Below are 27969 nucleotides of genomic sequence, written 5' to 3'. Positions count from 1 at the left end.
GAGCACAGGGGCAGAATCCCTTCCCTGGACCTGCTGGCCACACTGTTCCTGATCCAGCCCAGGATGCCATTGGCCTTCTTGGCCACCTGGGCACACTGCTGGCTCCTGTTCAGCTTCCTGGCAATCCAGACTCCCAGAACCCCTGTCCAGGCTGGGATGAAGAGATAAAGAGATTCCAGGTTTTATCCAGGGAACACCATGTGCTAGTGCAAGGGCAGGATGACATGCTGCCCATGCTGGGGCTTCACTGGGGTGAACTGGGAGAAGCCTGGCTCAGACCTGTTCCCAGCATGTCTGTGGTTGTGAAGGAACAAGCTGAGGTGCAGCAAGTTGGGATCATGGTTTTTTGTTTTTTTTTTTTCTTTTTTAACAGAGTGGTTCCAATATTAATAGCTCGGGTAGTTGATTAATAGAAGTCTTAATAAATGCTGAGTTGTTCTGGCCCATCAGCTCTCATCCCTGGCTTCACAGATATCTGTGCCCACCACCCACTATCATGCTGGCAGACACTGATTCCTGCTGGCACTCCCTGGCTGGAGCAGCATAAAACATTTGATGAAAACATGCATTAGTGGGGCCTTTGTTAGCAGAGCTTTGCCTCTGTGATAACTGGGGGGGGGCATTTTGCTGGGTTTTCCCTCAGTGGTTCTGTGCATCTCCAGTTTCTTCTTCTCTCTCCCCCCATCAGCTCCCTCCTCCCATAGTTTGTGTCCCCCAAGCATCACCTCAGCCTTAGAGACAAGTGGCCCTTGGTGGCCAGGGAAGGGCTCTGGTTTCTGGGCCAGGAGGAGAACAGTCCCAGCAAGGTATGGGATATGTGGTAAATTCACTGGTGCTGTGCTGGTTTGACATATGACTTTTTTTTTTCCCCCTGTTTGAGCCTGTTTGTTCCTTTTTCCCTGCCCTGTTCTCCAGGGACAGTTATTCATAGGCAGGCTTGGTGTCAGGTAGCAGGCAGCATAATGAAGATCTGGGATAAATATTGCAGAGGAGCTGGTGTGGGTTTCTTGGGAGGAGGAAAGGGAGAGCTCAGGATATTTCCTGGAGCATCTTTGGGGTAAGTATTAAACCCATTGCCCCTCTTGACTTCGGGCAAGTGGTGTAGAGAAGAAAGCCCCAATCCTGTGTCAGCTAAATGATGGAGAGCCCCACTGGTAGCTCCTGCATCCCTGGCACACCTTGCTTGCTTGGAAGAGCTGGGTTTCACTGCACACAACAGCTGGCAAACAAGTCTGGGAGTCTGGATTGACAGAAGCTGACCATGAGCCAGCAGTGTGCCCAGGTGGCCAAGAAGGCCAATGGCATCCTGGGCTGGCTCAGGAACAGCGTGGCCAGCAGGTCCAGGGAAGGGATTCTGCCCCTGTGCTCAGCTCTGGGGAGGCCACAGCTTGAGTCCTGTGTCCAGTTCTGGAAGGAGATTGAGGTGCTGGAGCAGGTCCAGAGAAGAGCAAGGAGGCTGTGAAGGGATCCAGCAGAATTCCTGTGAGGAAGGGCTGAGGGAGCTGGGGGTGTTGAGGCTGGAGAAGAGGAGGCTCAGGGGAGACCTCATCACTCTCTGCAACTCCCTGAAAGGAGGTTGGAGCCAGGGGGGGGTTGGGCTCTTTTCCCAGGCAACTCTCAGCAAGACAAGAGGGCACAAAGGGTCTCAAGTTGTGCCAGGGGAGGTTTAGGTTGGAGATGAGAAAGAATTTCTTTCTGGAGAGGGTGATCAGGCATTGGAATGGGCTGCCCAGGGAAGGAGTGGATTCTCCGTGTCTGGAGATCTTTCCAAAGAGCCTGGATGTGGCACTGAGTGCCATGGGCTGGGAACCACGGGGGGAGTGGGTCAAGGGTTGGACTTGATGAGCTCTGAGGTCCCTTCCAACCCAGCCCATTCTATGGTTCTGTGATTCTATGACTGCTGCCCACCTGAGCTCCCTCTGAGGCTTTTCAGAGGCACCACGAAGTCTGGACCCTGATGATGGGAGCAGAAACTCAACTCTTGGGTGACCTTTAGGGTCAGCCCATGAATACCCTGATGGGAGAGTCCAGGTCCCCATTCAGTTTATAGGTTGATGTGTCAGTCACCCTGTGGGGTGTTTTTTCCTGTAAGGGGGGTTGGGTGGATGGGTGCTGCTCAGCCCACCTGCGGTCCTGCCATGGTGGAGCACAGGGCTCAGTGCTGGAGCAGCTCACCTTGCCTGCACCCAGCCCTTGCTTTTCCACACCCATCTTTATTTTATGGTGGTTTGCTGCCCAGACAACCCATTTAATATCTCATTTACAGCCAGGAAGGGGAAGAATTTGCTCAGTTGAACATTTTCATTGCAGATGCCATTTCAGAGCAGGGAGTGCTTGCATAAATATACATATATATTTTTTTTTTTTGCCTTTTAGTAACTCAAACATGTGATTTTACTCCTCCAGCTGTAAAGCCAAGCGTGTGACTGTTAAATTGTTAAATAAGTCAAACATAATTATTCAAGTACCCAGCATAATGTATTTCAGAAGGGGGGACTCTGAAAGCCAGGGATGGGTGGGGAGGTTGTGCTCCTCAGGGGGATGTCATTTTCCCAAGAATGTGTTTCTTGGGAATTCCCTCTCCTGGCTTCTCTTGTACTGCCTTGATGCTTTTGGTGGAAGTTTCATCCAGGTATGGTTCATTTTGATGGGGAATTATTCAAACCTTTCAGATCCATCCCTGAGGACCAGTTTGCTCCTCGGGCTGATGGAGCGCAGAGGACCCGATGTTAAATGAAAGCTTTTCTTTAGTCTGAGCTGGTTATCTCTTTTTTTTTTTTTTTTTTTGGGTACTGCTATCAAATGCTGCTTTTCTGCAGTCCAGGCACATCATCTACATCTGGCCAAAATACGTGACAGGAAAAAAAAAAAAAAAAAAGGACTGAAACAATAAACATCTTTTACAGCAGATGGGGGAAAAAAAGTCATCAAAACTCCATTTTCAGGCACATTTTTGGACCTTTTTGCTCAAAAATGGAAAACGAATGTTTGTGGATTCAAAGGAAGCCCCTTTCTTTTTTTTTTTTTTTTTTTTTTTTCTTTTTATTTGACAAAAGCAAAGTGCTTATTTCCTATCACAGCACAAAGCCACTTCTCCCTGTGCTGTCCCACTCCTGAACTTTCAGATTTCTGGCAGGCTGAGCTTTTCCTCTGGGCCTTTCAGTGGTTGCTGCCATTAAGCACGTGTGGTTATTTGCCTGTGGATTTACATCCTGTGTGGCTTCTGGCCACTGTCTCAGCCTCACATGAGGCCCCTGGGCAGGGTCTCATCCTGGGCTGGGCTCTCTGGTGCTTTGTGCCCCATCAAATGCCCTCGGTCACTTTGTGGGGTGAAGTCAGGGAGGCTGCAACCTCCAAAAGTGCTCTCCTTGCTCTCATCACCAGGGCAAAAATGTCGAGAGAGCCAACTAAACCAAAGATGAGTTTCCTGTTCTCTCCCCTTATAAGAAGTAAACACTTGACTGATGTTTCTAGGAGCTTCCCTGGACAGAAACCTGCTTCACCTGGTTTATTGCAAAACATCTTTATTCTGGATAGGAGCTCCAGGGGGAAGATTTTTTATGAGCCTCCCTTACTGACCAGCTCATACCTAAGGTGACAGCAATTATTTCTGTTGGAGTCACTTTGATCTCATCTCCAGATCTGGGTGACCTTTGGGCTGCAGCTTTAGGTGCTGGCTTTTTTACAGACCTGCCCTTTTGCAACCAGTAATTCCTGTTTGGGTTGTTTTAGGGGTTTTTTTCCCTTCCTTTTTTTTTTTTTCCTTTTTTTTTCCCCCTGTTTTCTCCTCCTTCTAGCCTGTTGGTAACTACACCCTCCATCCCCTTTCAGCAGAGCATTCAGTTATCATTAAGCATCCATCTTGCTGCAGAATTGATGCTCTTTGTCAACATGTGCTGGAAACCTGAGCCCTTAATGCTGCCTGTGGTCTATGCTGGAGTCAGCCTGTATTAACACAGAGATAAAGCCCTTTTTTTTTTTTTTCCTTTCCCTTTGCAACCCAAGGCTGCCCACAGTGCTGTCTGGCTGCTCTTTGTCTCCAATATCCGATTTAAGGGCTGGAAGAAAGAGCACGTGGTGCTTGGAGCTGCCTTTCCCTCTCTGGATGAACGTGTGATTTCCCCACGTGGGGTTTTTTTGGCATTTCTTTCCTGGAGCTCAACTCTTCCCAGCCCCTCTGCTTTAAACGTTGCATGTTGAAAATTCTGCAGAGCTTCTGCTTGCTGTACATTCCACACTTGCTCAATCTGTTCCTATTAAATTTTAAACACTCCCATTTGAGCAGGAGATAAACAGCTGGTGACACTTTGGGGGGGTCAGGCTGGATCAGCTGAGGAGCTGATGTAACTCTGAGGCTGTGCCTGGGCCAGCAGGATCTTCTTCCCTTGGGATGAAAAGATTCCCAGCCCGACTCTTCCCACCCATCCCCAGCAGAGCCTGGGACTCTCCAGTTTGCTTTTCCTGCTCTTTCCAGCCACACTGATGTGCTGCAGGTCCTCAGAGCAAAGCTGAGCTCATGGTGGAGGATCCAGCTGGGGAATCTGCCTGAGCATCTTAGACAAAGCTGTGTGCATTCCTTAAATCACTGGCTGAAAGCATCATGCCTGCCTCTTTTTTTTTTTTTTTTCCTTTAATTTTCTTTGAGGCAGCCAAGATGTAACCTATGGAGTTTGTTTGGGGTTTTGGTTTTTTTTATTTTTTATTCTTTTTTACAGCTTGTTAGATCTGAAGGGGCCCTTAGATCATCTTGTCTCACCCTCTCTACAGTAGTGACCATGGAAATCCCTCCAGCTTCCCTTCCACCCTGTAATTTGTGAGCTGTGACCGTGCACACCCTGCCAAAGGAGCAAATCTTTGGGATATCTTTTCCTGCAGCTCTCCCATCCACCAGTGCTACAGGGGATGCACGTTTCCATCACCCACATAACTGTAAATTGTGCTGTCTGCAGAGGCAGAGCAATGACTAAATTTAACATACTCAGTCAAATCAAAGCACTTTGGGGGTATATTTATCCACTGTTACAGTCTGGGAGGGAAGGAGGGGAGTTTCTGACTGTCAGGGGCTCAGAAAAGCTGCCGTGTGGCTTCCCTCCCCAGCAGCCCCCAGCTCCTGCCTTCCTCCAGGTGTAAATGGATGAACAGACACCATGGGATTCAGCCATGGAAAAAAATGTGGCTGGAAGTGTCAGAGGTCTTTATCTGCTGGCACACATGGTGTGTGTGGTGCCAACCACTCCCAGGGGTGCTCCCAGGGCTCTGCTGGAGAGCTCAGAACCATAGAATGACCAGAACTGGAAGGGACCTCTGGGGAGTTCAGCTCTCCCAGTAAAGCTGATCCTGGACACTGGTCTGCCCAGGGAGGAGGGTGCTGACACTTCTGGTTAATCACAGTTCCAGGGAAGTGTTTGCTATTTTGGGACCCATCCTTTGAGCTATTTTTGAGAACCATCCCCTCAAACCAGCAGGGAAGCCAGGGAAGGTTATTTCTGCAGCCTGAATGTTATTGATGGAATTCTTGTTTTATTTCCAAAATAACATTTATCTCTGGCAGGTGTTTCACTAGCAGCTTCTCAGAACTGAAGCAGAATAAAGAAAAAAAAATAGAAAAGAATCCTTTTATCTCATTCTGGGGGGGGCAGAGAAGAGGAGGAGTATCATCCTTCCTCTGCACAGCCTTCTTGGGTGTTGCACAATCTGACGAGTCTTCACTTGCATAAATCATCTAATAACTCTAAAGAGAGAAGCTTTTGGTAGTATTTATAAGGCTGGCAAAGTGGTCCTTGCCCAGGCTGGCCTCTTGCTTTCAAAATTATTCTTGCAGTTCCTGGAAGGCTGGGTAGGAATTGTGCAATGAGGAAGAGAAAGCCACCAAAATCAGGAGCATGTCCCTCTCTCTGGTGCTCAACACCCTCAGGCTTACTGAGTGAGAATTCCAGCTGTTTTCTTACCCCCCTCACCCCTAAACAACACAAACCCACACAAAAGGTGTCATCACTGACCTCAGGAGCCTGGGTATTTCTCCTCCTTGCTTTGGACTGCTTGGAGCCATCCTGCTCATCCTGCTTTGGGTGCAGCACCAGGAATGCAAAATGGTTTAGAAAAAAAAAAAGAAAAAAGAAGAAAAAGTAATGTGTGGTTTATGTTGGGAAGGTAGAAGAGAATGGTGCATTTCTGCTTGCCTTGCTGCTGGAGCAAGAGAATCAACCAAGGAGTTTTGGGGGTTTTTGGTGAGATCTTCTGCTCCCCCAGCCTGGCAGGGCAGCAGGGACCTGGGGCAATGGCAGCTGCCTCCTGTCCTCCTCACACTTAATGATCTGAGCAGCTCAGTTTAGTTCCCAGTGGCTGCCTGTTCTTCTAGGATTTGGGGCTTTAACTCAGTTGTTTTCCATGGGGATGCTTTTGAGACAGCTGAGAAGTGACTGAGATGTCCCAGCAGGTAATGGCCATGGAAGGGTCCAGCTGGCAGCATCCTCTGGGCACCTCTCTCCAGCTTGGGTGTGCAAGCCAGGGAAAGAGAATAGACAGAAACAAGGAGTCAGACGTGTGCCAGAGATTCCTCCTTATCACCTGGTGTGGAGCATCTGAAGGTTCAACCAGAGCATTCTGCACCTTTGGATTATTTTCTTTTTTTAACTCATTTGGGAGCAGTAAATTCCTCGTGATGGCTTCAGCATGGAACCAGCCAGCTCTGCCCTGGGAACACCTGTGCTCCTGCTGCTTTTAATTGATTCTCAATAGCCTGGAAAAGTTAGGTATTTGTTTGGAATGTGCAATTTTCCATGCCCTTTACACGGGAAGAGGGAACAGCGGCCATGATCTCCTGCCTGCCTCCCTCAGCATCATCCTGAATATCCCTCTCCTGCCTTTCCTTAGAAAAACTTTGGAAGGGGGAGGGAATAGTGGCTAAAGTTGCAATCCTGGGAGGCTGAGGTTCATGTGTTTTATTTTCTAGACCTGCTGGATACTTGCAGGGATTCACGGAGTGGCTGAGATGCTGAGGGAACAATTCCCTGTCTGCTTTGTGCCTGACCCTGGATGTGTGAGGTGTGAGAGCCTCTCCAAGGCTTTCAGGAGGAAGGGGTGGATGCTTTTGCTTTAAAACACAAGCCACAACCTGTATTAATGTTTCATGAGTCTAGAAAGGGAGTTGTTTGCTTCCTTGTGCCCCACACTTGAACTGTTACCACTTGCTGGAGGTGATCTGAAAGGTTATTCATAGGTTACCTGTGAAACCAGGGCCCTGTATTTACACCTAATCTCAGATACAGCCAGGAGTGCTGTGAGATGCCTCAGCTCCCAGAGCAGTTTTCAGGGTCACAGAACATCCCCTGGAAATGTGATGGGCTGTGGTTGCAAGTCCAAGTGTCACTGGTGCTGGAGAATTGGAGGTGTCTGAGAGGCACATTTAGTGCTGATCCCAGGAAAGCTGAGACTTGGGTGGCTTTGGGGAATTTTGCCTAGCAGGCCAGGTTTGTAGTAGTAGCAATAATAATAATAAATAATAACAACAATAATTTAATATTAATTAACCATAATAATAATACCACCAATAACCTGGCAGGTTGTGTGTTCCTGGATCATGTGGTTTTTCTTCCCCAACACATCAAGTTCTTCTGGGCTTTTTTCTCCCTTTTTTCTTAAACTTCAAGCTGTCAGACTGAAAATGTTTCACTCAGGTGTCTGTGTCCCAGTGTGGAGTCCCTGGAGCAGCTCCCAGGTCTGTCCCCCCATTTGGATTCTTGTGACACCCCCCAAGTCTCTGGCTGCAGGAAAACCAGCTCTGGGGGGGAGGTTCTCCCATCCCTGCAGAAGTGCAGTTCCAGCTTCCAACAATTCAAAGCAGCAATTCCCAGCTGAATTCAGAAAGCTGCTTTTTACTCTACACCTGCAAACCTCTCACTGCTTCCAGCCTCTCCTCTGTACCTGAGTATTATAGGGATTTCTTGGAGCTTAATGGAGTTTTCTACCAATTTGTAAACCAAGGCTTTCCAGCAGCTTCTGCTGGTTGAGCTCTGCCCATGCTGCTGCAGAAGGGGCTTTCTGAGGGGTTTCCCTGGGGCAGAGCCTGGTGCTGTGCAGGCAGGATGGGGACCCCAGCCTCCAGTTGTGTTCCAGCCCCAAAGTGCAGCCAGGGCTCTAAACCTGAGAAATCAAAGGAAAAGCTGCTTCTGCCTTTCCTGGCTTGGACCCACAGCAGTCTTGGAGGTGTTAACCTGCAGATGCCTCAAGTTTGTTAAGCAGGATCCTCTGTTTTTATTTGAGGGGATGATGGGGATGGGGTCTGAGCCTCTGAGCCAAAATCCTTCCCTGTGGCAGAGAGGGACAAACCTGTCCCTGGAATGCAGGTGGGTCCTGAGCTGGGCATCTCCTGTCTGTGCTGCTGCTCTGGGGTGGAAGGGATTTAAATTGCTTTGGAGAAACAAATGTCTGGAATTCGTGGTGGTGCCAGAAATCAGAATACAAAGGACTGGCTTTTTAGCACTTTCCATTGTGCTTTTTTTATACATCCTGCTGCCTTTTTATTCTGTAGTACCTGGAATAAAGATGAGGGGAAAAAAAGCCAAGGAGAATTTCAAGCCCTCTCTCTTCAGTAGGTAAATTACCATTGTGCAGGTGAATTGGGTTCATAAAGATGCTTCCAATTTCTCCTGCATATGTGAAATGTTCCTAAATTTCTCTTTTTTGTGCTTTATAACTTTTTCTCTGACCAGCAAAATCCATTTCAGAGCAGAGGGGGAAATAGGAACTTAAAAGGATGTGAAAATCTGTAATATTTTCTGCTTACATTCAAGGCCTTGATGAAAAGGGATTAAACATAATACAGTCTTAAGCCAGTTTCTGGGAAGCAGGTTGGGATATCTGTGTTTTGCATCTGACTAGCTGTTTTTTTTTTTGTTTTTTCCATCTGTTTCTACAAATCCAATCAGTAGTGGGGGAGGAGGGAGGGAGGGAGGGATGGATGCTTTCAGGGGAGCATCTCTCCTTCCAGCATGCTGTGCTCTCCCTGGGGCTGCAGGAGCCCTTTGGCTTGGAAGTCACTTGGGTACCTGGAGGCAGAGCTGAGCAAAGGGCAGAGGTGTTGGGAATTGGTTCCCTGCCTTGCAGCTTTTGAATTTAGCAAATTCAAAGCAAAGCTTCAGGTCTGGGGACACCTGGTGGGGACAAGCCCATGGCAGGTTGTGAGCAGAGCCACGTCCCTGTCTCATCTGCTGATGGGAGGAGGAGAACCAGAGGTTTTGGAACCAGGTGCCCTGCAAGTTGGGGAGGAAATTTAGCTAAAACTGCCCAAATTCAGCTGTTGAGGAGGAAGAACTTGCTTCTGGCCAAAGTTCTGCTTTTCCTTGTGTTTCCACATGGTGTGAGAAAGACCTCTCAGCCTGGAGCTGCTTTTCTGATATTTCTTATTTCTGCTATTTGTGTCAGTGCTCTGGAATCAGGAGTTGGCTGCAGGACCCTTTCCCCTGATTTTTCATGAGAGTTATATCCATGCATAGCAGAGATGTAATCATTCCAACCCCCCTGCCCAGCACAAGGTGGGCTCTGAGTCCTGGGGGCAACACAGAGCTGCCCAGAGCAACAGGACCAGGGTTTGGACCCCTTGGAAACCCGAGAGCACTATGAATGCTTTTATCAGCTGGTGACATTTCTCCTTCCTTTGCATGGAAATGATTCCACTGCTGTTTTCCCCCCCCCCATGCTCAAATCCCTTGGCACAATGTCCCTTTGTGGTGGCTTGGCCCCACGTGATGGCACGAGGTGATGGAAGCCAAGCCCTGCTGCCAGCCCTGGCTGCCCCACTTAGCTGCTGTGGTCAGGGCTTTGCAGAGCTCCTCTGTAAATCTAGTTACCAGCTTTTTAAGCTAATTAGTATTTAAGATTTGGTTTGGTTTTTTTCCAACCCCTCCCCCCCTCCCCACCTCCTTCCTGCCCTTCTTTAAAGCAGGAAGGGCCAAGAGCCCAGCAGGTTTCAAGCACAGTTTGGTGCCTTTCAGCAGAGACTCCCCCAGTTTGAAGGAGCTGAGGTCGGAGCTGTCAGCACCCACCTCCTCCTACATGTTTCACATCTTCCCACGCTTGAGCTCATTCCTTCAGATTTTCCCTACCTGCTTGTCACTTCTCCAGGGAAGGAGAGGGGGGAGATCCATCCCTTTGGCAGGAGAGCCCTTGCAGACTTTTAGGACCAGCTGGGTGGTGGATGCCTGCTTTGCAGAGCAGAAGGGTGTCCCATGGCTTCTGCAAGGATCCTTTTTCTGGAAAAAGCAGGTTTTTAGAATGGGGGGGAGGGGAGTGAGTAAACAGTGGGGAAGTATTTTCATAACAGTGAGTGCTGGAGCTGCCACTTGGGGCTTGACTTGGGGCTTGGTTGAGTTTCCTGGTCTTGCTTTTAGGCACCATTTTTTTAGAAGTGGAATTGTGTTTCTCCCCACTTCTCTGGGGTGCTTCAGCTGGGGTGCAGGACTGTCTGAACACTGCCTGCCTAGACCAGAACTGAGGGCACTTTATCCTTGCTCAGCTAAAACTCTGTGACCGTGATGTTACAGGAATGCTCTGGAAGGTGTCCCAAGGTCACCCCACACCATGAGGATCCATGGGGCTGCCCTGGATGCCTCAGTGGGAATCTGGGGGTTGGGAATGTCAGTAATTGCTTACAAAAAGTGCAGGGGCTGTCCTGGCTCTGTCTGCCCTCCCCTACAGCCCACCAGCAACTCCTTTTTCCTTTCCTCTTGAAAAGCAGGTTGGTTCCTTTGAGGTGCTTTCAGGGGAAGCTGATGGCAGATGTTGATGTGTCCTCCCTGTCCTGCCTGGCTGGGTGAGGGGACTTTGTGGCTGTGCCCAGCTCCCTGCCTCCCCTCAGCACTGCTCCCAGCTCCATCTGGGATCTCAGCATCCATCCAGGTTCATTAGGGATCTTCTGCAAGGTTAATTGGGGGCAGAGGGAAGGAGCCAGTGTGGTTGGATGGAGCAGAGGGGAGGCAGGAGCTGTGGTCTGGGCTGGTGCTGATGGAGCCATCACATCAGGCCAGGGATGTTCTGTGGAGTGTCTGCTTCAGGGACCTGACCCAAACCCCTGCTTTAGCCAGTTGGTTTGGGCTTTTTTCCCTTCCCCCTCTAATTTCCCAGCAAGCCCAGTTCCCTGGCTTCCATTACCTTTCTTTTCTGAAAGACAGGGGTTTTTTTGGTTTTTTTTTTTGTTTTTAGGCAGCTTTTGTAACTATTACAGAGCTGTGCAGATGAACCCCCTCCAGTTGCACACTGTTTTTTGGTTTGTTTTTTTTTTTTTTTACAGAGTTGATTTTGTAATATCCTTGGTCTGGAGGAAGGCAGCCAGCCCTCAGCTCAGACTCCCTGTGCTCAGGCAATTCTGGGAATCCTCCTTGTCTCCAGGCAGCCAGCAGGAGGATGCTGAAAATCCCAGCTGCAATAAAAATGAAACTCTTTGTTTCTTCTCCCTGCTGGCTCCCTTTGCCCAAATATATTCCATTCTTGCTCTAAGCATTGACTGGCTTGTGCTCCACAGGCCAGCAAAGCCAGTGGGTACTGGGATGGCAGGAGGAATGAGGGCAAAGCTGGGGAGGTGACACAGTACCCAGGGCAGTGCTGGAGCCTTGGAACATGGGGAGGAACTTCCAGGAGCAGGAATTGGAGGCAAAACTGGTGGCATCCCCAGGCAGGTGGAGAGGAGCTGTGGGGAAAAGGTTCAGGCAGGGAGATCTGACCTGGAAAGGCACAATCCAATTATCCAAAAGGGATTATTATTTAATAGCCCTTGTCCTCAGCAGCCAGCTGGGTGGATGAGGTCCAGCTGAGAGAAGAGAGCCCTGGGTGGAGGAAAATCAAACTGATTTGAACCCTTAAAGGGGCTCTGTGTGCCTTTGGCAGCCTAAGGAAACAAATCCCTGCAGCCTGGTCCCCTCCTGCCGTGGCCGTGCCCAGCAATGCTCTGCTCAGGTACCAGCTTGGATCAGGAGAGGTGGATTTCAGGAATTCCCAGCACCAGCTGGGGATGCTGAAGGGGCAGCAGTCCTGTGTAGGTTTGCTGTTTGCTCCCTGCTAGGTCTTGCAGGTTTTTTTACTGAGCAGGAATGTGCACGGAGCACAAATAAATGATCCAGAGCGAGCTGGCTGTGGTTTGGGTTTGGCTCTCATGCTCAGGCTTTGGCTCCACTGACTTTTCAGGGCTGATCTCTCTGAGGGAGAAATCCTGGGTGAGGCATATGCAAATGGAGGAGATGGGAGGCTGGAAATTGCTGGTGACACTTGGGTTTGCAAGTAGGAGATCCAGGTTGTGTGCAGCCCCCCTGTGTGTGTGTTTCAGCTGGGTGGGAAGCAGTGGGCAATGCCCCGGGTGGGCAGGGATGCTCTGGAGGGAACAGGAGCTGACTGCTGCCACCTGAGCCCATGCAATGGTGGGAGAAAACCCAGAGTTCTCCAGCACCACGAACCCAGGCAACTGGGGCAAACATGATTTGCTTGTCTGACTGCTTTTATTTTAGCAGCTTTGTCCCCGAGACTCTTCACATCAGTGTTTTTACGACTGGGTGCCACTATCCAGCTCTGAGATTATTCAGCCAGTGTGGCTCTCAGTTTAGGGTCAGGTTTCTGCCCACTGAGATACTTGGATTTTGGTTTGCCTTGTTTAGGGGCAAACCAGAAAATGATTCCATAAAATTTCAGGCTCTGAAAGCACCTCTCTCCCAAAAGGACACATGGAGAGGTGGCAACATCGAGGTGTCTGCTCAGGGTTATCGCTGCTCAGAAGCAAATCCTGGTTTGTTCTGGGAAGGCAGGAACCTGGTGGGGCTCCCCAGGCTCTCCTGGCAGCTCACTGAGGGCAGAACTGGGGAATTCCTCCTGTGCAAAGTGTGCTCTGACCCAGGGGGGTCAGTTTGTTTTTTCAAATAAGGAGAGAGTTTATTTGAGAGCTTCCAAGATGCAGAGAGATACCATCAGCAATCAACAGTGCTGGAGGAGATAGAAAGGGCAGGAAGCATCATAATTGACTTTTTATTTTGCTTTAGTTTATTTTCAAACCTGTCATTCCTCAAAGAAAGTTGGTAGGGATGAAGTTAAGTTGTGATTTCTTAAGGTGTTGGTTGGTTTTTTTTCTTTACAAAACCCCCATTGCTTTAGTCCATGATGATTCTTGTGGAATGAATTTGAGGAACGAAGTTCGAGACTTAATTTTATTTTTTTTTATTGCTTTTTTTTGCTTTTTTTTTGCTTTTTTTTTTTTTTTTTGAAGTACATAACTTGGTGCCTTTATAAAATCAAAGTCTCCACCAGACCTCTGCTGCTCAGCCTCCAAACCCACGTGCATGGCCCTCGTGCTCTGCTGCTGGGTCTGTCGATCCCCAGCAACGATTTCACCCCATGAATGATCAGCTGAGTGCCTGGGTTTGGCTCCTGCCTACAAATCCAAGGCAGGCTGGAACAGGAGGAGTGTCAAGGGCATCCCTCACCTTGCACAGGGAAACCACCAGGAGTTACAACCCATTTGCAGGGTGACTGGAGAGAAAGTCTCCCAGTGCATCACCTGCATTTTGCAGGTTATAACCTGGTTTCTGAGGTCCTGCTGTCAGCAGGGTGTTATCTGGGGCTCTGATGGGAATGTTTGTGTGCTGAAAGCAGTTTTCTTGGAGGAAATTGCATTGAGAAATGGATGAAGAAGTAATAATAATGGCAATAATCTGTGTCAGCTCCTGGTTAAGCCTGCAGGCCTCCTGGAAGGCAAATGCATAGATAAAAGTGGAGTTTTCCCACACAGCATGTTCAGGGGACTCTGCTGACCCTATTGCCTGCTCGGGCTTTCTCCTGGGATGTTGCTGGCCTGGAATAGGACCAGGACAACCTCCAAGAGGTACCCCAGCTGCTGCAGTGGCCCAGCACTCAGCCTTGATGCTGTGGTGGTGGTTGTGGCCTTTTCAAGTGTGGTACAAGGGACCAGCACATCCAGAAACCATCACACTACTGATGTCCTTGCCTCTGCATTGCCCTGGTGAGACACCCCCAGCAATGTTGTTCTGGGGTCTCCTATACAAGAAGGATGTGGAGCTTTTGGAACAAGTCTGGAGGAGGTCACAGAGGTGATCTAAGAGTTGGAGCAGCTCTGTCTGGATCCAGGCTGAGAGTTGGGATTGTTCAGCCTGGAGAAGAGAAGGCTCTGGGGAGACCTTAGGGCACCTTCCAGTGCCTGAAGGGGCTCCAGGAAAGCTGGGGAGGGACTTGGGGCAAGGGCCTGGAGGGATGGGACAAAAGGGAATGGTTTTAGGCTGAAAGAAGGGAGATTAAGATGAGATTTTAGGAAGAAATTCTTTGCTGTGAGGATGCTCAACCTCTGGCCCAGGTTTCCCAGAGAAGCTGTGGCTGCCCCATCCCTGGCAGGGTCTCAGCCCAGGTTGGATGGGGCTTGGAGCAGCCTGGGCTGTGGGAGGTGTCCCTGCCCATGGCAAGGGATTGGAAATAAATGGTGTTCAGTGTCCCTTCCAACCCACACCAGTCTGTGGGTTCTGTGCAGCAGTCTTGGTTCTAGCAGCTGCCTGGTTGGGGCAGTAGGTTAGTTTTAACTACAAGTCGACTTAATGCCAGATTTTTATTGGTTGTATTAATATGTTCTTGTGTTGCAGAAGCAATAAAAAGCTCTAGATGAGATCAGGGACCTCTGGTGCCCACCTCTGTATGGGTGCACAGTGCTGTGGCCCCTGCCTGGCCTCGTGGCAGACGGTAGCCAGGAGTGGCAGGACACAGGACTGGGGTTCTCTTCAAATAAGAAGCTATTTTTACAGGAAAAATGAGACACAGTTTAGCAGACACTTAAGGACCGACTTACTCTCAAGAATGCTGTTTAATCCTGTTGAAATTGAGAGGATTATTTATCCTTAAACGTGTGCTTAAGCACTTCCCTGGTTGGGGGCTGGAGCAGAGGAGCTGTAAGAGGAGCTGGGGTTGCACTTGGCGTTTCTGGCTCTTGGCTACTGCCTTGGCAGGAGATGTTGGAAAAATCCTCCTTGATACTGGGACAGTTCAGTCTCATTTTTGGAGATGCCAAACTTCCTGGAAGCTTCCTCCTCTACCTGATGCCTCAGTGTGGGTCCCTTTGCTGATGTGCCCGAGCATCAATTTGGGAGCCTGAGCAAAGGCAAAGGTGTCTGCACAGACTGGAACCTGGGGCTTTGATGTGCCAGGATGTTTCAGCACTTGGGGCTTTGCATCAGAGAACAAAGCAGAAAGAGCTGAAGTAGAGAACAGGGTGTTTTTTCTCTTCAATTTCCCTGGAAGTCAAAGCCTGCAGTGTAACCATCTGATTCATAAACTGATTTTTGTGCTTCAGATGTCTAATAATAGACTGCAGGGAGACTCAGTCACTCAGTCTGGGGCTTCCCTTGGACTATTTTAAGCCCCTGTGGAGCAGGGCTGGGGGTGCCAGCAGGCTCCCCACCCTCTGTGCTCTATTTGGGCTCAGCATCACTGATCCCACTCACCAGCATCACTGCCTTGGTGAGCCTTGGAGCACTTCCTGGTCACCAGTGAACCCAGTCCCACCTCCCTTCCCAAACTGGGGAGAATTGCAGGGGCAGGAGGCTGGGATTTGAGGCTGCCCAGGGAGGTTGTGGAGTCTTTGGAGACAATTCAAAGCCCACCTGGTTCCTGTGTGACTGCTGGAGGTGACCCTGCTCTGGCAGGGGGGTTGGACTCAATGATCTTCAGAGGTCCCTTCCAACCCCTCCCTTTCTGTCATTCTGTGATTTAATGAGGTGCCCAGTGTGGTGTTTGAAGTTGCTGACAGTTTTGGGTGTAAGACCTGATTTCTTTGACTCCTGGTTATTTTTTAACCTGGTTTCTCCTTTCATCTCTAAAAGGCCAATTTATTTAAAGCTGCAGATTGAGGTGACAGGATGAGCTTTGGAGTGCAGGGAGGGACTTGGTTCCACCTGGAGCTCCTGGGCAGGGCTTCCATCTCTTTCCAGTGAGGGTCAGCTCCATTTGCTTTCTCTGGAGCAGGTTTGCTCCTTGAAACCTGGTGTTACCAGAAGTCATTTATGTGCCTGATGCTCCTCAGAGCCAGAGAGCAGCCTGAGATTGGAGTGTCAGAGGGACCTGGCAAGCCAGCCTTGCTCAACACCTCCCCAAAATGGCCCTGGGAGCTCACTGATGGCACAGCCTGAGGCTGAAGCACCTTTTCCAGAACTGATCAGCCTTTCTCTGGCCTGCTTTTTGGGTAGATTACAGTCACATGTGGAATTTCACTGCATTTCTATTCATGCCACAAAATTTCTGCTCGAGAAGTTTAGTTTCTTTTCTCAGTCCACAGTAATTCTGGTCCAGAATCAGTGGCTCCAAGGTGTCCCTGCAAAACCAGGTGGACTCTTAAAGTTGAGAAATAGGCCCAAATCATAGAATCATAGAATCATAGAATTAGCCGGGTTGGAAGGGACCTCAGAGATCATCTAGTCCAACCCTTGACCCACCGGAGCAGTTGCTAGACCATGGCACTGAGTGCCACATCCAGTCTTTTTTTAAATGTCTCCAGGGACGGAGAATCTACCACCTCACCGGGCAGTCCATTCCATAGCCTGATCACCCTCTCCGTGAAGAAATTCTTTCTAATATCTAACCTAAACCTCCCCTGGCACAACTTAAGACTGTGTCCTCTTGTCTTGTTGAAGGTCGTCTGTGAAAAGAGTCCAGTTCCCACCTCGCTACAGCCTCCTTTCAGGGAGTTGTAGACAGCAATGAGGTCTCCCCTGAGCCTCCTCTTCTTCAGGCTGAACAGCCCCAGCTCTCTCAGCCTCTCCTCATAGGGCCTGTGCTCGAGTCCCTTCACCAGCCTGGTTGCCCTCCTTTGGACCTGTTCCAGGACCTCTACATCCTTCTTAAACTGAGGGGCCCAGAACTGGACACAGTACTCGAGGTGTGGCCTAACCAGCGCTGAGTACAGGGGCAGAATCCCTTCCCTGGACCTGCTGGTGACGCTGTTTCTGATCCAGCCCAGGATGCCATTGGCCTTCTTGGCCACCTGGGCACACTGCTGGCTCATGTTCAGCTTCCTGGCAATCCAGACTCCCAGGTCCCTTTCTGCCACTCTGTCCCCAGCCTGGAGCTCCCCATGGGGTTGTTGTGGCCAAAGTGCAGGACCCGGCACTTGGCCTTGTTGAACCTCATCCCGTTGGAGTCGGCCCAGCTCTCTCTTCTGCAAATGCTCCTTGCAGAAGGAGCAAAAATAATGATTTGTATATTTAAAAAAAAATTAAAAGTCCAGTGTTCTCATCCTCTGCTTAGAGGGAGCTGTCAGGGGAAGCATCTTAAAAAAAGGAGGTGAAAGAAAAGTTAAAGCCCCTTTTTTTTTTTATTTTTCCTGTGCTAGAAGCATTGCATGGGGGCAATAGAGTGTCTGAGGTGCAAGGAAAATTCCCTCATGCTCTGGAGCTTCTTCCTGCATTGAACTCATGGCTGTGCCATTTTATAGCAGGGAAAAACTTGGCCAGGTTTTAATATTCATGGAGTTTTGTTGGTCCCTTTGAATAACACAGCATCTCTGGGTTTTTGTGGAAGTCAACTGCTAAATCCTGATCTGGGGCAGCTTTGGGTTCAGGTGTGGGGTAGCTGGGCTGGGATTCATGGGAGTGGTAAAAAAAAATAAAGATGAAAGGGATGAAGGTTGCAAAAGTTTGGAGGAGAAGGCAGGGTTTGGAGCAGGGGCTGCTCAAGAAGTGCTTTTTCTGTGATCTGGACTCAGGCATCTGTGTTCATTCCAGTGGATGGGAAAGCAGCCCAAAAATAACAGGTTTGTTTTTTCAATCTGGCTTTGAAATGATGAATATGAGCAAGAGTAAAACACGTTTTCTGTCTATAAGGGACCAAAACCATTCTTTGTTTGGCTTCATTGAAAGTTCTGTGTAGCAATGACAACTTCCATCAGAAACGGGAGTTTTGCAGAAAAATCTGGGGGCTTTGCTGTGCCTGATTGTCATGCTGATGATTTTATTGTTGAATCACTTCTGGCTGTTTTCTGCCAAAAAAAAGGGTGATGGTCTGCACTCAACCTCTGACAAACTGATGATGCAAATTTATTGAAATCCAAGAAGTCCAAACCATCAGTCTTGGCAAGTTTCCCTCAATAAGATCATTTTGAGAGATGAAAGGAGTTTATAAACCTTTGGTACTAAGATACAAAATCAGAGGAGTTTTTTTAAGTGGTTGAATGGATAACTTTATAGCTGAGGGTTAAATGTCTTTTCTCTCAGTTATAAAACCCAAAGCAGTGTTTGCACTAAGAGTGTCCCCAGAGTGTCCCCCACGGTGACATTCTGACAGTGCTGGGGGTGCTGGGGCACATCCGTTTCAGTGGCTCCTCAGATTCAAATACAGGGCTCAAGTTCCCACCAAACCTTTCTCTGATTTCAGTAATCACACTCACATCTTTTTCTCTCATTTCCAGGTGATTTCTGCAGTATCCAGACTCTCCTTCCACAGCATCGCTCAAACCAAAGGAATTAGGTAAGATCCTTTCAATATGATGCTTTAAATAATGTTTCTCTCTCTCCCTGTCCATATTCCCAGTATTTAATGAGTATTTAATATTCCCAGGCTCTCTATGGAGGCACTGATATGGCTGGGATAGATTAGGGTTTACCAGACTTCAAGGATGCCTTTGGGATGGAGGCAGGAACCTCTCTGGCTGCTGGGGAATGGTTTTACAATTAAAATCAGTGAAAACAGAACAAGTTGTATGCAGGATGCCTGCTGGGGAGGGTAAGCAGGGTGGGGTTTAGTATTTCTGTCTGGAGGTTTTGCTTGGGTCCCCTCTGTAGGGGCTGAGCCAGGAAAGCCAGGAGTGCCCATGGGCTGTGGTGTCACCCCCTCTGTCCCCAAGCCATCCAGAAGTACCCAGGTGGCCTTTGTGGGAAATTCCTTTCTGGTGGTGACAAGGACACATTAGTGCTGGGTGGGTAATGGGGTTAATGGGTAACCTGGTCCTGGGGTGGGCTGCCCTGCTGCCAGGCTCTTCCTCTGCAGCTGGCAGGAGCAATGGGGAAGGAGTGAAACCCCACAGCCAGCCCTGTTAAGCAGAGCTCTTATCCTCCTCTTTGTTCAATTCCCTGCAAAACTGCTTTGCAATGAGTTTTCTTGTTAGTGTGCATTTTTATTATTAATCTGGCAGCATCTTCTCATTAGGAGCACAGTTATAATTGGGAAGATTTCTCAGCCTGAACTACCTTTCCTCTTTTTTTATTTGGGGTTGTGTTTTTGCCCCCAGCTACAGCACACGTCTGCTTTTCCTTACAGAATGTGTCTTGCTGCCTTTCTGGCCAGGCTGTAGTCAGGGGTTGGTTTGTGGCTGCATCCCAGGGGGTGGGGATGTGGGCTGGGTGTGGGTGTCCCTTTTCTACTTCTCCTGCCCCTCCATGCCCACCACCTCACACATTTCTGCTCTTTGCACTGATTTTCACTGCTCTAATCAGTTTGCACTGATTATCCACACTGCTCTTGCTGGAGGGGAGCAGCTTTTCACGTGGAAAACAAACTCAGAGCCTTCCCATCTGTTAAACACAAACCTGACAGATCCCACCAGGACTGGGAGGGGGGGAAGGTTCAGGGGGGTGAAGGTTTGAGGAATAAAGATGTGCTGTAAGTTTAGGGCTGTTTATTATCAAGGAGAGCCCTGAGAAGTCTGCAGTGGTTGTTATTTGAAGGCAAAAGCACATCTGGATGCAGGGAGGGATGGAGGAACCCATGGGCTGGAGCTGCAGTGCCTTCTCCAGGGCTGGGATTAAGTCTTGGGGCACTGCTGGAAGAGGATGTCCCCTGGGCAGTGAGGTCCTGGTGTCCCTTCAGAGGATGGATGAGCTGGATGGGTGTCCTCTTGGAAGGTTTTGGCTGGTTGAGGTCTGCTGCTGCCAGGGATAGCTGGGAGCCAGGAGGCTTTGCTATTCTTGTGGATATGTGGCTTTTTCTCATGCATTTTACAACCAGCATTTACAGTTCCCACTAAATTCCCTTATCTTGGAAGCCTTTGGCACCATAATTACACAAGAGTAGCAGAGAGCTTAGTGGGGCTTTGCTTTTAACACTGCTTTCCTGCCTCTTAATGCTGCTCCTCTCCCCTTGGTCAGCTCTGCAAGAACAGAAAATGCTGTCACTCCTCTTAGCTGGGAAATAACCTCCCCCTGGGGTGTCCCTTCCCATTGCTGTCCCTAATTTTATTTATTTCAATTAATCACTGACATCACCAAGCTCCCCTGGAGGCAGGGAAGCCTCACTCTGCCCACTTCACAGAATCAGAATCACACCAAATGCCCCTCTTGTCTTTCCCCTTTTAGTGAGATGAGTTCTTGCTGCACCATCAGTGACAGAAATAAATTCCAGGTGCATCCATTCCATCTGTAGGACCCAGCAGCAGCTCTGGCTCCACAAAGCCCCTGCCCAAGTTGCCCCCCCCTGCCCTCAGCCCCCTGGGGTCTCTGTCCCAATGGATATCCTGGGAAGAGTCCTGTTGGCTTTGGCATGGTGCTTAAAAACATGGGCAGTGGAGTGCAGTGAGGATGACAGATGGGTTGTAGGGCCATCAGCCCTATAGCATGAGCTTGGCTCTGCTCCAACCCCACTTTTGGGGGCTAAGATGTCAGGACCATGCAAATTAAGAATGAAATAAATCCCCCAGGCAATTTTTTGTCCTTCAATAAGCTCCCTGGCATGTAGGGTAGAAAAATAAAAATCAATCTTGTGTGGAAAAAAAAAAAAGAAAAAAAAAAAGTCTTTCTGTCTAATAATTTCTGGATACATGAACCTTGCCAGAGAAACCCTGTTTCACAGAGCAAATCAGATAGCTATCAGAATAACTCTGTTGAGATGACAGAGTGGTTCTCCCAAGGAACAAGCTACAAGCAGTAAAACCTGGCAGGAGGGGATCCTGAATGCAGTGCTGGGTTTGCAGCTCAGTGCTAAGGCTGGGCTTGAGCTGTTGTCCCCATCCTCCTCCTCCTCTCTCCTGGTCCCACTTGCAGGTTCTGGAAGTTGTCACCCTCCAGCATGGTGCTTTGACTTTCCCTCTTTGCAGGGCATGGAAATTGCAGGAATAGGCTGTGTGTGCAGAGAGCACAGATGATGTTTCCCTGCTAATTCAAACCTCTGCCTGCAACCACCACTGCACGGGGTTGGTTTCTTTGGGTAGCACCCCGTGTGTAGCAAGACCCTCAGTGATTGGAGGCTTATTAGTGCCTCCTGGAATTAAAAAAAGACACATTCTCTGCCTTTATTTTGAGGCATTCAGAGGAAAAAGGCTTTTGTGGATAAAGACAGATGCTGGAGGGACAGCAGATGTGTGAAACAACCTTTGCATCTCAGCTCTGCCCCAGGTGCCATCCATCATCACCCTGGGCAAATCCTTTAGTTTTTGGTGTCTGATTTTCCTCTCTGGGAGATGAGGAGGTGTGAAATACCTTTGCTCACTTGGGTTTAGGGAGAGGAGAGGGGAGCTGCCACTGGGCTGGGCACAGGCAGCCCCCAGCAGCCTCTGGTCTGGTTTGGGAGCGCGGGTTCTGCTGGGGTGTGTCAGTTCCCTTTCCTGCATGGGGTGAAATGCAGGGACAAGGGGAAAATCCTCATTGTGTCACATGGCTCAGCAGCTAAGGAAAGGAGATTTTTTTTATTTTTGAATTTTTATAGTTTCTTAGCCTCTCCTCCATCTGGTCTGGAGGACTCGGCAGGCGCAGTCAGAAGTTTCGGCTCCGTGCCCCTTGGTGGCTGCTCTGAACAAGGAACCTTTCTGTCTCCTACAGCCTGGACGGGCAGAGTTTCCACTGCAGACCTGACTCAGGGCCCCTTCAGTCTGTTACCCCATTTCTCATGCTGGCTGGCACTGAATGCTTCCAAGTCAGACGTGAGGATCCTGCAGCAGACAGAGGCAGCCTGGGCTTACAGTGGGGGGTTACAAAGGTTCTGTGCTCTTGGGCTTCAGTTTTCATTCCCTTTCCAAGTTTTCATAGACTCCACAGACTGTTTGGAGTTGGAAAGGGACTTTGAACATCATCTATTTCCAATCCCTTGCCATGGGCAGGGACACCTCCCACCAGCCCAGGTTGCTCCAAGCCCCATCCAACCTTGGACACTGCCTGGGATGGGGCAGCCACAGCTTCTGGGGGCAACCTGGATCAGGGGCTCAGCACCCTCACAGCAAAGAATTTCTTCCTGATACTCAGTTCCAATCTCCCCTCTTTCAGTTTGAAACCCTTCCCCCTCATCCCATCCCTCCAGTCCCTTGTCCCAAGTCCCTCCCCAGCTTTCCTGGAGCCCCTTCAGGCACTGGAAGGTGCCCTAAGGTCTCCCCAGAGCCTTCTCTTCTCCAGGCTGAACAATCCCAACTCTCAGCCTGGCTCAGACAGAGCTGCTCCAGCCCTTTCTCAAGCAAACTCTTAGCTCTCTGGAGGACAGCAGCACTTTTTGCTGCAGGTCCCAGCAGACCAGCCTTTTTTCCTGCTGCAGCCCAGGTTATTTGCCTGGCATCCTCTGGCTCCAGCCAGCACCCACCTCAGGAGCTGAATGTGAGCTGGAAGCAGGGGGACGTGGGTTTTTTTCATCTCCTCAAGATCTATGTTTTTTCTGGAAGCAGAGTTTTGCAAGCAAAGCAGGAGGTTAAGGAATATTGGCTGGTGCTGCCTGCTTGCATTTTTAATGTGTGCACAGTGAAACCATCTGAAAACGGGAAGGAGTTCATGTGTTCAAAGGCCTTTCACTGAGGCCCTTCATCTGAGTAATTCCTTTATATGTGAGCTGACCCTCTCAGTGACTTCCTTCAGCAGGCACAGCAGTTCATAGAATAGATCTTAAAATATTTACAAATGGGGGAGGAGGGGTGAACCCTGCTTGTCAAGAGGTTTTTCTCCTGCAGGAGCAGTGACAATGCCATGGCTGGGTGATGGAGGGGAGGAGGGGGTAGTTGTGTTTTCCCCATCCCAGGGCTAAGGCAGGACCTCTCAGGTTAGTGCCCAGCCTGACTTTGTTGGAAGAACAAAGTCTAAGGGACATCAGTTTGAGCTCCAGGCAAACTCAGTGAGGCCAGCCTGTCACCCTGGGCTGAGATTACCTGGCATTTAAAGAAAGAAATCAAAATAGAAATGCTGATTCTCTGCAGGTGTAGGTGTTCCCCTTGCTGGCCTGGAGGAGAGAAGGGAGGTGAGGGTGAAATCTTCTATGGGATTTGCAAAGATTCCCTGGCATGATGGGGACTTCATGCCTATCAGATGTGGTCCCTGCTCCCCTGCCCTGGGGATGTAGCTCAGCACAGGAGACAGATCCAGGGTGTGTGAAAGTGGGAAGCAATTAAAGTTTTGAATGATTAAGTCCTCAGGTGTCCTTGGTGAGGAGGTAGTGATGGGATCTCTTCTCCTCTAAGGCTGGTGTTACAAGGACTGTTTTATTCATGCCCCGTGTGCTCTCTGTAATTGCACCCTGCCCATTAGTTTTTTTCCTGCCCCTGTGTATCTGTTGCACACTCTTTATGTGTTGCTGTAAAATGGATGGAGAAGGCTGGGGAAGGAATTCCAGGTCTGGAAATGTCTCCTGTGGCTGTGCAGTGCTCTCCTGTGCTCCAGGGAGTCTGGAACTGGGACCAGTTCTGGGGCTGGGACCAGTCCTGGGCAGCACAGACCCACAGAGGTTCAGCTGCAGACTTTGCAAGGGGGGTTTGGGAGGAGATGGTGTCCTCTGCCATGCACAGACCTTCTTCAGGAGTAACCACAAAGCTTCTTCCTTTCTCAGCAAGCAGAATCCTTGGATAAAAGCAGTTCCTTTTGAGCTAAAAATGTTTTTAACACATTTATTTTGGCATGGATGGATCCTCACAGACTTACTCCTGAGAGAGTCTGAAAAATATCACTGACATCTTTTCTTGTGGGGCTGCTTTGTAGGGTTGGGAGATGCTGAGGTCACCCTGTGAGCATCTGTTTATGAAATCAAGGGCAGTTCTCTTGTCCCCTCCCCACCAGCAGCTTTGCATGATGAAGATACAGTCCTGGTGGGCACAGCTCTGCTTTAGGAGTCATGTGTGGGGCTTGCTGGCTCTCAGCCTCTCATTGCACATTGGCTTAGCCCACATCAGGCTTTTCCCAGGGCTCCCTCTGGTATCCCCAACATGTCTTTTTATTCCTTACAGACCATGGGAAGTGCTCCTGGGCCCGAGTGGTCTGTGCAGCTCTGGTTGTTGTTGCCCAGAAGGACCCTGCTTGGCTAGGACAAGCTGGTGGTGCTTGTGTGGAAGCAGCCAGAAGTGCTGGAGCTGGTCCTGAAGCAAGGCAGAAAGAGATATTTAGGGAGTTATTTATTTTTCTTGGCCTGTGGTTCATAGGGCTGCTCAGGTAGAGCAGAGAAACCTCTGCATGGACTGATGAAAGATTTCCTTGTGCTGCTTTGCTGCAAGTTAAAAATGAGGATTTCAAGGTTCTTGTTTTAGCAGAGCATTTTCCAGAGCTGGACAATTGCAGAGCCCTGTGGGGATGTTAAATCCATGGGGATGTGTCCCAGGTGTTTACATCCCAGCTGTGATTTCTCTTATGCTTCCTGGGTGACTGATGCCACCTCCCCTGAGTCAGTGTCCCCTGAGCTTGGGTCAGTGGCACAGGCTGCTTGTGCTGTTACCCCAGAGGGATTTGGTTTTCCTTTCTTCTTTTTTTTTGAGAAAGATGTTCCTGGATTCCCCTTTTGGTTTTATTCATCTATTGTCATCAGCGTGGGGCTGGAGTGAGGAGAAAAATCATCCTAACTGCTTTCTGTAGCAAAGCTCTGGGACATGAGGACTTTTTAAAAACGTGATAATGTGCTGCAACATAAAATTATACGAGTTTCTATTTTCTTGTCTCTTAATCTCCAGAAATACTCTGTTCAGATTTGAGCGGAAGATAACCCAGGGCATGCAGCTGACCCTTGGGCACTGTGCTAAGCACTGGAGCTGCTCTCCTGCAGAATCATCATCTTTGTGTTATCTGATGATGTAGCTTGCTGTTTCCCCACTGAATTTCTATCAGAATTAATCTTGTGAGGTTTTTTTTTTTTTTTTTTTTGCTAGTTCTAGACCACAAATAAAAGCAAGTCATAATTTTTCAGAGGACGTGTCTAAAATCTGGCACAGCGTGAGGTGCTTCTTTCCAGAGATGAGTAATGTAACACAATAGTGTGATTTTAATTAAATTCAGCAGCTTTTGGTATGCTCCAATGTGCCTTGTTCTGTGGGGAGAGAATTGATTCCATTCTGCTTTATCAAAATGGCTCTTGGGCATTAATAGGATGGTTTGCATCCATCTCTCAGCACTTTCCCCAAATCATTCCCTGATGCTGTTCCCATTTCACAGAGGGAAACCAAAGCTCAGAGGTGCTGCCCAGGTTGGGAACAGGATTGGAGAAGCAGCTCCAGCTCTCCTCTTTGCTCAGCCCTGGTCAGGTCACAGCCACTCTGGGTGATCCCACTGAAGCCAAGGATGGAGATGTTTGCAGTTGTCTGTGAACATCTATTAGAACCCTGGGGTTTTCTTTGGCCACCTCCAGGAGTTCTGTGCTCCTGAATGTGTGGTCGTGGGCTCAAGGGATCTGCTGCAGTTCCAGGGAGCCAGAACGGATGGAGAATCCATGGGGACAGGGTGATCCCATGCTCAGAGAGTGACTTGCCATCCTGGAGTTAAAAAAAGTGAAGGTTGGAGCTCTGAAAATGCCATTCTGTGAGCAGCTGAGGTCTGAACACTTCCCCTGGGAAAATATATTTTGGGACTGCAGCATCATTAACCCTCAGCAGAGGGACAGATGGATTTGGGAGCTCTGGAGATGGAGCTGGCTGCTCACCCCCACCCAAGGAGAGCACAGCTCCAAGTCCCAAACCTTGCTGAAATCACAGCTTCCCAAGGGCTTTCTCTGGCTTTCTCTGGTGCTTCCTTCAAAAGGGGCTTGTTGGAGGATCTGTACACCCAGCCGTGGCTTTTGTGAGCTACTGCAAAGTGTAATTCTGGTCTGTAGATACCATATTATGGAAACCTTTTTCTGCCAGACCCTGAGCCCCAGGAGGGCTCAGCAAAGCTCCATCTATCCCAGTAGGGATCCCACCAGCTTGAGGCTCTCTCTGGTCCATTTCATTTGCAAAGAAATCCCTGGCAGAAGGGGCAGCAGATGGGAGCAGCTCAGATTTCGTGGCTGTCACTTTCTAAAATGCTGAAATGTGATTGCTGGACATAAGAAAATGAGGAGAGATGGACGTGGTGGCCTTAGGAGGCTGGAGTCCCAGTAAGGAATGAGCCACCCCCTGTAGTCACTTGGGGTTTTTTGCATAAATCATGAAAACCTCCTTGGAGAGGTTTACCTGGCACAGTCTGCACTGAGAGCAGCCTGGGATGGGTTCAGCTCCTCAGGATGCAGGGCAGGGAGTGGGACATTTTCACCCAGCCTGCTTCCCACCAAACTTTCGGTTCCTGGTGTTTGACCCTGAGAAATCAGACTGGAGACAGAATGGGAAAGCAGAAAAGCAGCCGTGCTGCATCCTCCCTGCTCTGTCACATGTGGCTTTGAGGCTAAGATGCTCTGGTACAAAATTACCTAAATCTAAACTGCTCCATCCCTGCCCCTCTGGGTTCTCTGTGCTGGTGAGAACAGCTGGCCTCAGTTGTTAGGAAAAGGCACCCAGATGGTGAAATATATTCATCAATAAATAAATAAATCTTCCTGCTTGTTGCTGATAGAATTGTAACCTGCTCAGCTCTTCCCATTAAATAATTCAGAGGGAGAGAGCAGGCAGGGAGTGAGGAGCCTGGCAGGGAATATGATGTGGGAATATGACATGGGGCAGTGCAGGGACTGCTGAGAGGATGGGGAGGGTTTGCATGGGGTGGAATAGGGGTTGGTTATCCCCTGGGGAGGGGGGATGTCCTCTAGCTGAGAGCTGCCCCTGCCTTCCCTTCCATTGCCTTTCCATGTACAAAACTAAAATCCTAAAAGCAGCCTGAATGTTTTGTGAGATCAAGAGGGTGCTTTGTATCACCAGTCAAGTGTGATCACCTGCACAAAGCCTTAAAGAGGAGAAGCTGGCTCTAAACTCCTGAACAAATTACTTGGTTTTTCTCTTTTAGGCTCTAAACCAAACCCATCAGATCGATCCTCCTTGCATTCTCTTCTTCTTTGATCTCTGGAAGCGATGCTGCTGGATGCTGGGAGGGTCTGTGTGAAGAAGTCTGCTCTGGGGGGTTTGTTATCTCTTAGGAAGCTGTTCCAGCAGTGTTTGATGTCGCTGGGGCTTTTGCTCTTCATCTGAGCTGGATGGGGCTTGCTGCAGCCCCAGCCTGGCTGGGAGGATAAGTGGCTCAGCAGGAGGTTTTTTTCATGGCAGTGGAGTGAAAAACAAAGTCTGGTGCTCAACTAATGATACTGAATTAGAAACATTGTTGAATGAATTGAAATGAACTGGGATTTCTGGCTAGTCACTTGGGTTTCCTATGGACTCAAAATACTTTGTTACTGTTGGGCATTCCCAGCTGTAGCCTTTGATCCTGGTTATGAAGTTGTAATGTGCCTGGAGATCTCTTAAGAATTTGCCAGGGAACCCTTAGGTTTTAGTCCCCTTTACTTCCAATCTTTCTTCTCTGTTGTTTTTGTGGTTTATTTTTCCTATATAATGTCAGACAAAGCATTCCTAGGCAGCACCACTGCTTTGGGGGGACTGGTGGCTGGAGGATGTGCAGCTCCATCACCAGAGCAGATGCTTCTCCCTGCATGGTTGGGCCCTAAGAATTTGCCAGGGAATCCTTAGGTTTTAATCCCTTTTACTTCCAATCTTTCTTCTCTATTGTTTTTGTGGTTTGTTTTTCCTATATAATGTCAGACAAAGCATTCCTAGACAGCACCACTGCTTTTAGGGGACTGGTGGCTGGAGGATATGCAGCTCCATCACCAAAGCTTCTCCCTCCCTGCATGGTTGGGGCCAGGCTGACACCTGCATGAGGG

The 27969-nt window shown here is 49.1% G+C and overlaps 1 protein-coding gene across 1 annotated transcript in view; it reads left to right on the top strand.

Moving 5' to 3' along the window:
- Nucleotides 1-27969, top strand: part of VAV2 (vav guanine nucleotide exchange factor 2) — a 134252-nt gene that overhangs the window by 68650 nt on the left and 37633 nt on the right. Inside the window, 1 exon segment of the mRNA XM_008497263.2 lies at nt 18437-18495. Coding sequence (XP_008495485.2) covers nt 18437-18495 — 59 coding nt within the window.

The sequence above is a fragment of the Calypte anna genome, chromosome 17, assembly GCF_003957555.1.
Source record: "Calypte anna isolate BGI_N300 chromosome 17, bCalAnn1_v1.p, whole genome shotgun sequence".
Lineage (NCBI taxonomy): Eukaryota > Metazoa > Chordata > Aves > Apodiformes > Trochilidae > Calypte > Calypte anna.
Note: the sequence above shows the minus strand (reverse complement) of the source record. Positions and strands in the feature narration are given on the sequence as shown.